The 12,296-nt window shown below is 41.6% G+C and overlaps 1 protein-coding gene across 2 annotated transcripts in view; it reads left to right on the top strand.

Moving 5' to 3' along the window:
• The window catches only part of LOC144688573 (beta-1,4-galactosyltransferase 5-like), a 97,341-nt gene that overhangs the window by 68,226 nt on the left and 16,819 nt on the right, over positions 1 to 12,296 (top strand). For both annotated transcript variants that reach the window (XM_078555310.1, XM_078555309.1), the window contains exons 3-4: positions 4,742 to 4,855; positions 8,153 to 8,277. In XM_078555310.1, the coding sequence (XP_078411436.1) occupies positions 4,742 to 4,855; positions 8,153 to 8,277 (239 nt within the window). The remainder of the gene's footprint in view (positions 1 to 4,741; positions 4,856 to 8,152; positions 8,278 to 12,296) is intronic.

Genomic DNA, 12,296 nt, shown 5'->3' with positions numbered 1-12,296 from the left:
CCAAGCAAGATCAGCTCGAAATATAGACGATGCGAAGAAGAATGGGAGCACATCTGCTTGAATTAGCAGAGTGAATGACCTCTCAGATATTGAACTTCAATAATGACAGGAAAAAAAAACTCTTGTTAATCTGCCTACATCCCTTTGTATTCCCACCTGTCCTACTTACTGTGCTGCCTACAAAATTGGATATACAATTCACTGTTCCTTCATGCTGATTATGGACAAATATGGTTTTCAAAAGTTTGAGGCCCCAGTACAGATCCCTGAGAAACACCACATGGCATGTCCTGTCAATGTGCGTGTGGTATTTATTTCTCTCCTTCTCACTCCCCCAGCAGTTTCTAACCCAAAATGCAAGGTTACCTCCAATTCTGCACACTTCCATTTTTTTAACCAATCTTTTTGTGTGGAACCTTATCATATAATATCCATGGAGGCAGTTTTATCCACTGTATTAGTGACCTCCTCAAAAATATTCAGTATTAGATTATTCAGCCATAACTTGCCCTTCACAAATGTGTACTGTTACATTTTGACCTGTTCATTCACAATCCCCTCATGTTCCATTTCAGTAATACCCTGAGAGGTAACATTAGACTGACAGGTCTGTAATTGCCTAATTTCTCTCTTCCTCTGTTCTTAAAAAAAAATGGACTTCAGCAATTTTTCCAATCCAATAGCACAAATCCCAAATTGCAAGTTCTTTTGGAGGTTTATTACTAATGCACCCCTCCACTTTTTAGCAGTCTGGATTGGAAACCATCAGGTCCTGGGCACAAGGTATCGGTAAGAATTGTGGTCAGTTAGCTTGGTACTCAATAGATCCACGCCGCCTTGCATTTTTCTATCATTATAAAAAGTCATAGAACAGGAGTGCTGGAAGAAGGTGGCATAGTGGTATTGTTGCTAGACTAGTAATCCAGAGACCCAGAGTGATGCTCTGGGGTTCAAATCCCACCATGGCAGATGGTGAAATTTGAATTCAATAAAAATCTGGAATTACAAGTCTAATGATGACCATGAAACCATTGTCGATTGTCATAAAAACCCATCTGGTTCACTAAAGTCCTTTAGGGAAGGAAACCTGCCATCCTTACCTGGTCCAGACCCACAGAAATGGCTAAAAAGCCTAAAAGGAATGGAACCGGATGGACCACCCAGGAACAACCTAGGGACCGGAAATGACAATGGCAAACCCTGCCCTGTTGACCCTGCAAAATGTTCCTTATGAACCTCGGGGGGCAGGGGGCTGTTGCCAAAATTGGGAGACCTGTCTCACAGACTAGTCAAGTAACAGACTGACATTGTCATACTCACAGAATCATATCTTACAGACAATGGTCGAGACACCACCATCGCCATCCCTGGGTATGCCCTGTCCCAACGGCAGGACAGACCCACCAGAGGTGGTGGCACAGTGGTATACAGTCAGGCGGGTGTTGCCTTGGGAGTCCTCAACATGGATTGCATGGAGTCTTTTAGCATCAGGTCAAACATGGGCAAGGAAACCACCTGCTTTACCATGTACTGCCCTCCCTGATGAATCAGTGCTGCTCCATGTTGAACACCACTTAGAGGAAGCACTGAGGGTGAATGTATTCTGGGTGGGAGACTTCAATGTTCATTACCAAGAGTGGTTTGGAAGCAGGGTTACTGACTGAGCTGGCTGGATCGTGAATGACATAGCTGCTGGACTGGGTCTGCAACAGATGGTGAGGAAACCAATAAGACATGACCTCCATCCTCAACAATCTGCCTGCTACAGATGCATCTGCGCATGACAGTATTGGTGGGAATGACCACCGCGCAGTCCATGTGGAGATAAAGTCCCGTCTTCGCATTGAGGATATCCTCCATCGTGTTGTGTGGCACTACCACCGTGCTAAATGGGATAGATGTCGAACAGATCTAGCAACCCAAGTCTGGACAACCATGATGCACTGTGGGCCATCAGGAGCAGCAGAATTGTACTCGACCACGATGTGTAACCTCATGGCCTGGCATATCCCCCACTCTGCCATCACCACCAAGCCAGGGGATCAACTCTGGTTCAGTGAAGAATACAGGAGGGCAGGCCAGGAGCAGCACCAAGCTTACCAAAAAATGAGGTGTCAACCTTGTGAAGCTATAACACAGGACTACTTGCATGCCAAACAGCATAAGCAGCAAGTGATAGACAGAGCTACGCAATCCCACAACCAGTGGGTCAGAGCTAAGCTCTGCAGTCCGGCCACATCCATTGGTGGACAATTTAAACAACTCGCTGGAGGAGGAGGCACCACAAATGTCCCCATCCTCAATGATGGGGGAGCCCAGCACATCAGTGCAAAAGATAAGGCTGAAGCATTTGCTACAATCTTCAGCCAGAAGTGCTGTGTAGATGATCCATCTCTGCCCCCTCCAGAGGTCCCTAGCATCACAGATGCTAGACTTCAGCCAATTTGATTCACTCCATGTGATGTGAAGGAACGACTGGATGCACTGGATACTGCAAAGGCTATGGGCCCTGTCAATATTCTGGCAATAATACTGCAGACTTGTGCTCCAGAACTTGCCGTGCCCCTAGCCAAGCTGTTCCAGTACAGCTACGACACTGGCATCTACCTGGCAATGTGGAAAATTGCCCAGATATGTCCTATACACAAAGAGGACAAATTCAATCCTGCCAATTACTGCCCCATCAGTCTATTTTCGATTATCAATAGAGTAATGGAAGGGGTCATCAATAGTGCTATCAAGCGGTACTTGCTTAGCAATTGCCTGCTCACTGACACTCAGTTTGGGTTCCGCCATGGCTACTCAGCTCCTGACCCCATTACAGCCTTGGTTCAAACATCGACAAAAATGCTGAACTCCAGAGGTGAGGTGGGAGTGACTGCCCCTCACATCAAGGCAACATTTGATCAAGTGTGACATCAGGGAGCCCCAGCAAAACTGGGATCAATGGGAATCGGAGGGGAAAATTCTCCGCTGGTTAGAGCCATACCGAGCACAAAGGAAGATAGTTGCAGTTGTTGGAGGTCAATCATTTCAGCTCGAGGACATCGCTGCAGGAGTTCCTCAGGGTAGTGTCCCAGGCCCAATCTTCTGCAGCTGCTTCATCAATGACCAACCGTCCATCATAACGTCGGAAGTGGGGATGCGCAATCATCAGCAAACCATGTTCAGCACCGTTTACGACTCTTCAGATACTGAAACAGTCCATGTCCAAATGTAGCAAGACCCGAACAATATCCAGGCTTGGGCTGACAAGTGGCAAGTAACATTCGCGCCACACATGCCAAGCAGTGACCATCTCCAACAAAAGAGAATCTAACCATTACTCCTTGACATTCAATGGCATTACCATTGCTGAATCCCCTACTATCAACATCCTGGGGGTTACCATTGACCAAGAACTGAACTGGACCAGCCATAAAAATACTGCGGCTACAAGGGCTGGCCAGTGGCTTGGAATCCTGTGGCGAGTAGCTCACCTCCTGACTCTCCAAAGCCTGTTCACCATCTACAAGGCACAAGTCAGGAGTGCGATGGAATGCCCTCCACTTGCCTGGATGAGTGCAGCTCCAACAGCACTCGAAGCTTGATGCCATCCAGGATAAAGCAGCCCACTTGATTGGCACCACATCCACAAACATTCACTCCCTCCACCCCCGATGCACAGTGGCAGCAGTGTATACCATCTACAAGGTCCACTGCAGGAACTCACCAAGGCTTCTTAGACAGCACTTTCCAAACCCACCACCACTATCACTATCAAGGACAAGGGTAGCAGACAGATGGGATGTTCCCCTTCAAACCACTCACCGTCCTGACTTGGAAACATATTGCCGTTTCCTCACTGTCACTGGGTCAAAATCCTGAAACTCCCTTCCTAACAGCACTGGGTGTACCTACACGACATAGACTGCAGCGGTTCAAGAAAGCAGCTTACCACCACCTTCTCAATGGCAACTAGGGATGGGCAATAAATACTCACCTAGCCAGTGCCCAGATCTCATGAATGAATTAGAAAAACAACTTGACTAACTAGAAAAGTGTTACAAAACCTTTGACAGGATATTTCAGTTTTAAATTTTGTGGTTGGTGGCTGGTCTTTTTTTTAATTGATTTATGATTTATCTCTCTTTCCACAAATCCCTTGTTACACAGTGAGGACCTGGAGCATGGTGGTTTTCAGCATGCTTATGGCCGAGCCTCATCAGTAGGTTGTGAATTGGCTGACAATATTGTCAGAATAGGATTACCCAAAAGTAGGCCAGTTTCACCATTAGCGCTCCAATCCAAATCCATTTTGAAGAGGCCATTTCCTTTAGCCATGCCTGTTAGCAACTTCCCCATATTCTGAAAATATTTCCAAGTGTATTTTGTGCCCAATGAAGTTGAGAATCACGGTGATCGTGTAATTATTCCAGACTACTCAAAAATGTATTTTTTTGCCATTTGTTAGCAGAAAGTCAATATATGCATAAAGTAGGGAAACATTATTTATACTCGCACTAAATCATTGCACGTATATAACAGATGGATAATAAACACTTGGATATCATTAAAGTCTAATGGACTGCAACACCTTGCTGTAGTGAAATTAGAAATATTTCGAATGGCAAGTAACATGTTTTATATTTAACATAACATTGGTACTTGCCTGCAATCCTGACATCAATGTATGTGTTGCAGCTTTACTGTGACATGCCAGAAGATCTGAAATTTACTGTGCTCTCAACTTTCTTCTCAGATTATCCAGATGATTTAAACCATAGTGAAACTTATCTACAAACCACAACATTTCTTCCTGAAGATTTTACCTACCAAGCAAACCTCATGTGCCCTGAAAGACTTCCTTCTATGAGTGAGTATATGAACAAGTCAACTTAGTGTAAATCTGTTGAGACATCAAATGGCTGTTGGAATTAACCTAAATAAGAATTATTTTATCCATTCAAAGTTATAGCTAGGTTTTTCTCTACTACAGAAATACCACAATATTTGAGCATGGAAACTAAAACAATAGAATATATGCATGGAAATCTATAATTTGTCACTACTGTATGTAGTGTTAAAAATAAACCCAAAAGAAAATGTTGATTACATTTTGTAAAGGAAGACGCTTGTTAAGATTACACTTCCTTTTGACTCAATAAATTAATGTACGACATCACATAGACCTCTTCCTGCTTTGTATAGATTTATACTAATTATGGCTTCCAATAGTCATAAAACAACAGTGGGATGTTGTAGTTGGCCAAAGCATGCCTAGACCAAGGTAGAGGGATGGTGCGGGAGAAGAAAATTGTGCAACAGACGTGCAAAGAATTCCATTTATATTTAAACAACACACCTCAAAAGGCCCAAGGGTGCCTGTACTTGCCCTGGTAAGCAGATGCCTGGTGATTGCTTTATGGGATGCTGCAGCTGTTGGAATTCAGTCAGAAAGTATGACAGAATCATGGAATTACCTACTTGGTCTTTCTGGATGCAGAGCAGTAGAATATTAATTTTACACATTTTTGTACCAAATTCAAGCCACGATTAGCATAAATGTGGTGCATTAAGTTTGCAATGGAAGTTTATAGAGATCCAAACGATCTATAATTTGTTTAAAGTTAGTTTTGGTAAATTTATATGGGGAGGCGGTGGCATAGTGCTATTGTCACTGGACTCGTATTCCAGATACCCAGGGTAATGCTCTGGGGTAAAAGCAAAATACTGCGGATGCTGGAAATCTAGAACAAAAACAAAAATACGTGGAAAAACTCAGCAGGTCTGACAGCATCTGCGGAGAGGGATACAGTTAACGTTTCGAGTCCGAATGACTCTTCATCAGAGCTAAGGAAAAATAGAAAAGGTGAAATATAAGCTTATATTTCACCTATTTTCTATTTTTCCTTAGTTCTGATGAAGAGTCATTCGGACCCAACGTTAACTGTACCCCTCTCCGCAGATGCTGTCAGACCTGCTGAGTTTTTCCAGGTATTTTTGTTAATGCTCTGGGGATTGGGGTTCGAATCCCACCATGACAGGTGGCAAAATTTGAATTCAATAAAAAGCTGAAATTAAAAGTCTGATGACCATGAAACTGCTGCTCATTGTCGTAAAAACCCACAGATCAGACCATTGGTTTAAAATAAAGATTTTACCAAATATATAGATGACACTGCCGAAACAACATTTATTTGCCATCCCTACTTGTTTGAAGAAAGTGAGAAGCCTTCTTCAACTACTGCAGTCATTGTGTTAATGTTGATCCCACATTGGATATCTACCTCAAGGATTTGCTGACAATGATGCAAATGGTGGCCTATGTCCAAATGTGGATGGTGAGAGACTTGGAGAGGAACTTGGTGTTCCAGTGACCTTTCTGCTGTTGCCCTTTATTGATGGTAGAGGCCACAGAATTGTGAGGTGTTGTTAATGTGAAGCCATAATGGATCCTTTAGATAATTACTGCAGCACAGTAGGAGAGGATGGATATGGAGTCCAGTGGCAGGGGCGGCCATCAAGTGGACTACTCATTCATAAATGGAGTCACGCTTCATGGGTTTTATTATAATAACCACTCACCAGAAACATAGTGTAACATTGACCACTTGCCTAAGTCAAACCTTATGAATGGTTTGATGGGTTGGGACATGTGCCACTCATTGCAGATTATGTAGTATCTTGCCCTGCTCTTATGTTGTTGGTGTGGTTGGACCAGTTAAGTTTCATGTTAATGGGTAAACCTGGCAGTGTTGAAGGCTGACGAGAGGTAGTTTTCCTTTTGTTGGAGATGGGCATTTCCTGGCACTTGTGTGGTGCAAAGCTTGCTTGTCACTTGTGACCCATACTTGGATGGTCCTGCTGTAGGCTGACATGTTACCTCATTATGTAAGGAGTTGTGAATGGATTATGAATACAGCAGAGTTGTCATTGAACTGTACCACTTTTTCTAACATTATAATGGAGGAAAAGGCAGTGATGATGCAGCTGAAGATGGTTGGACCAAGCACTTTTGCTGCAATGATTGAGTCTAATAATTGCAGCCATCCTTTTTTTATGCATAAGGTATGACTACAGTCACTAGCAGACTTCCACAGTCACCTGCCACTGACCTCAACTTTGCTCATCTTCCTTTGTATCCATGCTTCCTCCACGTCAAATGCAGTTATTCTTGTCTCCTTTAGTAATCGCCCTTGCATCCGTTCCTTATTTAAGACTCTAAGATCTGGAGCCAAGTGGTTTTGGAAGAACTGAAATGGAAGTTCGGTGAGCGGAATAGTGAGTAGGTGTCGCTTGGTGGAAAGATTCCTTTCATCACTTTATTGATAATTGGGGGAACCTGATGACAGTTATTGCTTGAGTTTGGTTTCTGCTGCTTTTTATGTATAGGACATACCCTGAGCAATTTTCCAATGTCAGTGGGTGGACAGTAGTGTCATAGCTGCTCTGGAATAGTTTGACAATGGAAGTATCAAGTTCTGGTGTGCAAGGCTTTACTATATCTAGGATATTGCCACAGTTGTTAATTTTGTGTCTCGTACACTTAGCTGTTTCTTGATGCCACATGGAGAGGAGCAAACTAGCAAGACATTGGCACCTATGATTGGGACCTAGGGAGAAGGGAGTGTCAGATCGACTTGGGACTTTTGGTTGAAGATATTGCAAATGCTTCAGCCTTGCCTCTTTCATTCACATGCTGTGTTCCACCAGAACTGAGTATGTTTGTGGAACTTTCTCCCAACATTAGTTATCTGATTGTTTACCATCATTCTCGCTGGATATGGTAAGACTATACAAAACTTTTCATTAATCTGTTAGTTGTGGAACTGTTTAGTGCATTTTTTTTTTGATGATTAGTATCTAGGTAGCCCTCTGCTGTAGTTTTACTTGCTGGTCTATGCCTGGGAATGTACCTGGCACCCTTTTCCTACACTCCCATTGACAAATTGATAGTGATGGAGGAGTGAGGCATGTGCTAAGCCATGGGCTTACACATTTTGGTAGTACACAATCCTTTTGTCTATGTTGATGCAGAGCTTTGGGCTTGTAGCTGTGTCCTTGGGTAGTAGTATGCTGTTGGTTCTAAAATTGCTTAATGCTGTGGTCAACATAGACTGCTGACACGTTTGGAGCAGCTTGACCTTTCATTTCAAATGTTCCCAAACAGAGGGCCCAATCGATGTAAACATGACTGAAATTTCATTGGAAGAGATCCAGGAATTATATGCTAAGGATCCTTATATTCGGATTGGTGGTCACTGGAAGCCAAGAGATTGCATGCCTCGTTGGAAGGTAATAAATTGATGTATGGTTATGAAACAATGGTACTTTCCTTTTGACTTTTTAATATGTTTGAAAGATGTGAACTTGGATTCTTACAAAGCTTAAATTGTGAGTCTCAAGATTTAAAAAAGGAATGTAATTAATGCTGTAAGCATCGGTATATTAACCGTAGCAGCACTAATCCATTTTAGAAATGGCAATAAGTGCAAAACCAATGTATTGATAAGCAGAAATAATTTACACACCAATAATTTATTGTGTGAATTAAATGCTAGTATGGGCATGTTTTAAAAGGCAGATGATCAGTTATTGCAAAAGAAATTAGATTGATTTTGAGGTGTCTCGACATTGATTTTGAGGTCTCTGGACATTCTGAACCATACTACGTGCAACAGCCATCTAATTTGCATCTAATGTTTATACTATACAATAGTAATGATATATTGAGTGCAAAATGGTACCCTTAATAATTAGTTAGGAGTTGACATAAGTTTCAATCTGGTGATCAAACGTGAAACTTACTGCTAAGCATCATGATGCTCATTTTTTTTGCACATTATTGCCTGAATTCTTCCTCCTAATCACAGTCCAGTAATCTTATGGCAAGTGCGTGCCTTTGTATGCATAGGATTGAACTTGGCTCCTAATATGCTGACTTTCATTTATGCAAGAGCTATAGACCAGAGAAATACCAGCACCTGCACCAGGCACATTCTGAAAGCAGAGACTCACGTTGGGCAAGATCATCTTGCAGTGGGAGGAGCTTTTGAAAAATGAGGCCTATGCATGAATCAAGTTTTGCATCTCTTTTTAGTTTTTTTCTTGAGCTCATTTCATAAAAATAAATGGAATCTCCCATTAGTGCAGTCTCCCTCACGTCTGTTTTCATTAAATTTTTACAAACAGAAGAAAATCCCTATTGTATAAGAAATGACAGGATTGGCGTTTTTTCTCTCTCAGCTAATGCTGATTTCTATGTTGTGCTGTACACACAGCTTCACCACTGCACCTAATTATTGTGCTTAACCCCTGGTGCATGAGAGCTAGTAATAAAAGATTAGACTTTTCAACAAATTCCCTGGCTTTCGAATCTTTACCAAGGTTAGCCATGCTAAATTCATTCAGCCTTTTTTTAATTGGTAAAATTGACAGTCATGATTTGCTGTACTTGTTTGGTGTTGGAGATGTCCCTAAGAAAGCAATGCAGTACCCATATTATATGCATGAGCAGTCCAACCATTTGCGTGATGGATGATTTAATATCTCCAGTATTGACTGAGTAATCTAACTCACTCACTCCTCATTTTAGACAAATTAGAATTCTGGCTGCTTCATTCATTTGTGAAATGTAACAGTTTTAAAAATCCTAAATTTATTTACTTTTGCAGTTAATTATATAAACATTTAAGAATTTATAGAAGTGTTTTTAGAAACAAACCTTGCTCCTGAAATTTAACCTTCAATTTTTTTGTAACCTCAAATATTTCTGTATTTCTCAAACAATGGTATTTTATTGAACTAAAATCTAGCAGGTCAGCATTTAAGCACCTTTTTAAATCTAAATTGTGCCTTGTTCTGATGTACAAGAATGTTGTGTAATAGTGTTGTTTTAGCAGTGTAAAAGACCACTTCTACATTATTGCCTGCTAAGCATCTGTGCATTCATAAGTTCAGGATCTCTATTATTGTTTTGTACAGTGGACATTGTGCTCACTTATTATTCCACTTGTGGAATGGACCCATTTCCGTACCAAGAATAGCATAGTCATGGAATCATTGCAGCGCAGGAGGAATCCATTTTGCACATTGACTCCATGCCAGCTCTCTGTAGAGCAATCCAATCTATCCCATTCCCTACTCTATCCCTGTAGCCCTGTATGTTTACTTCCTTCAAGTGTCCATCTAATTTCCTTTTTAAATCGTTGACGGTCTCTGCTTCCACCACTCTCCCAGACAGCGGGTTCCAGGTCATTACCGCTCACTGCATTAAAAAAATAGTTCCCTCACATTTACATATATCTTTTTAAAAAAAAAAGTAGTGCTCCTATCACTGACCCTTCAGGAATACAAACGTCTACCATCCTTCAGTCTGAAAAACAATTAATTACCACGGCTCACTGCTTTCTGTCCTTAAACCAATCCTTTATCTAAGCTGACACTTGGATGAACCTCATTTTCCATGAATCCCATTTTCTTTTGTCAGCCAGCTTTTTATGTGGTGCTCCTTGAAATGCTTTGTTAAAATCTATATGGGCAACATCCGTCATTTAAAAAAAAATTCAATTCGACTAGTCAAACGCTATTGGCCTGTTGATTCTTTTTTCTCCTGATTTATTGTTTTCAAAACATTACCCACCACTAATGTTAAAGTGACCAGCCTGTAGTAACTAGATATGCCCTTATACCTTTTGAACAAGGGTGTCACATTTGCTGATTTCCAGTCCTCCTGCACCTTCCCTGTATCTAGAGAAGATTGAAAGGTTATGGCAAGCCCTTCTGCTCCCTCCATCCTCACTTCCCTTGGGAACCTGGGATGTAAGCCACCCAGACTTATCCGCTTTAAGCATAGTCGGCCATTCCAGTACATCCTGCCTATCGATTTTTCACCCCGTCCGTTACCTCTACCACCTCCATTTCCACTTTTTTAAGCACCCCTTTCCTTCGTAAATTCCAATACCACGTATTCTAGCCTTGTCCTGTGCCTCTAAGTATATATTGGCCTCTTTGTCCCTAATAGGACCCACCCTTTTTATTAGCTGCTTACTATTTACACAGTGGTAAATTTTTAGGCTTCTTATTTAACTCCCATTCTATTCTTATACACTTTCTTTACCTTTCATATTTTCCTCTTCTTTGCCGCTTTCAGCTCATTGACCTGGTAGTTTACCTGGTTCTTGCTTGATGAATTCACCTGACAAGAATAAAACACCCTCACACCCTTTTTGTTTGTTTGTTTGTTTGTTTCATCATATTCTCTAAGTCCCTCAACATCCATTGAGGCAAGGATTTGCTTCTTCCTGCTGTTCATCTTTGGAATGTATTTCATCTGTACCTGAAGCATCTCCTCGAAGATCACCCATTGTTCCATTACAGTCTTTGGTTCCATTTTACCCCGGCTAGATTCCCCTTCATCTCATTGAAGTTAGCCCTCTTCCAATTCAGAAACCTGCTTTAGATTGTGCTTTGCTCTTCTCCATTGCTAATGTAAACCTTATGATACGATTGTCACTCTTGCCCAACTCTTCCCCCTTCATTTTCCAGCACCAAATCCAGAACTACCTCCTTCCTTGTTAGAACAAAATCATACTGGTCAAGGAAGTTCTCCTGAACATGTTCAGAAATTACTCCCTTACCTTTGCCTTCTCTCCAATATTATCCCAATCGATTATTTGGATAATCAAAATCCCCCAATATCACCTCTCTGTAGTTCTTGTGCATCTGATTTCCCTGCAGATTTGCTCCTCTATCTCTCTATCACAACTGACGGTCTATAGAACACACCCCAGTAGCATGATCATTCCTTTTTTGCTTCTCTAACCAAATGTTTCTTTCCTGCCCCCTCAGGACATCCTCTCTTTCCAACACAACAATGACTTCCCTAATCAGTACTGCCACCCTTTCTTATTTTTTATCTTTTCTGAGCACTTTGTCATTTGAATATTAAGCGCCCATTCCTCACCCATTTTTCGGCCACATTGCTGTTATTACCACTACATCATATTCCCACACAGCTATTTGTGCTTGTAGCTCATCAGCTTTATTCACTACTCTCTGCATTCTAAACCTGTCTTTGTAATCCTTGTAGCCATTCTTAGTCCATTCCTGTTTAATGTGATACTATGTCCTTCTCTAGTATTACCCAACACTCACTCCTTTTATGCACTTAATTCTTTTTTTCTACTCCTGTATGCTAGTGCCCACCTTCCCCTGCCAGTTTAGTTTAAAACCCTCACCAAGACATTAGTGAACCTCCTTGTGAGGACATTGTTCCCTGTCCAGTTGAGGTGCAACCTGTCCCTTTTGAATAG

This window comes from Cetorhinus maximus, chromosome 13, assembly GCF_964194155.1.
Source record: "Cetorhinus maximus chromosome 13, sCetMax3.hap1.1, whole genome shotgun sequence".
Lineage (NCBI taxonomy): Eukaryota > Metazoa > Chordata > Chondrichthyes > Lamniformes > Cetorhinidae > Cetorhinus > Cetorhinus maximus.
This window is presented reverse-complemented; position numbering and strand designations above follow the sequence as displayed.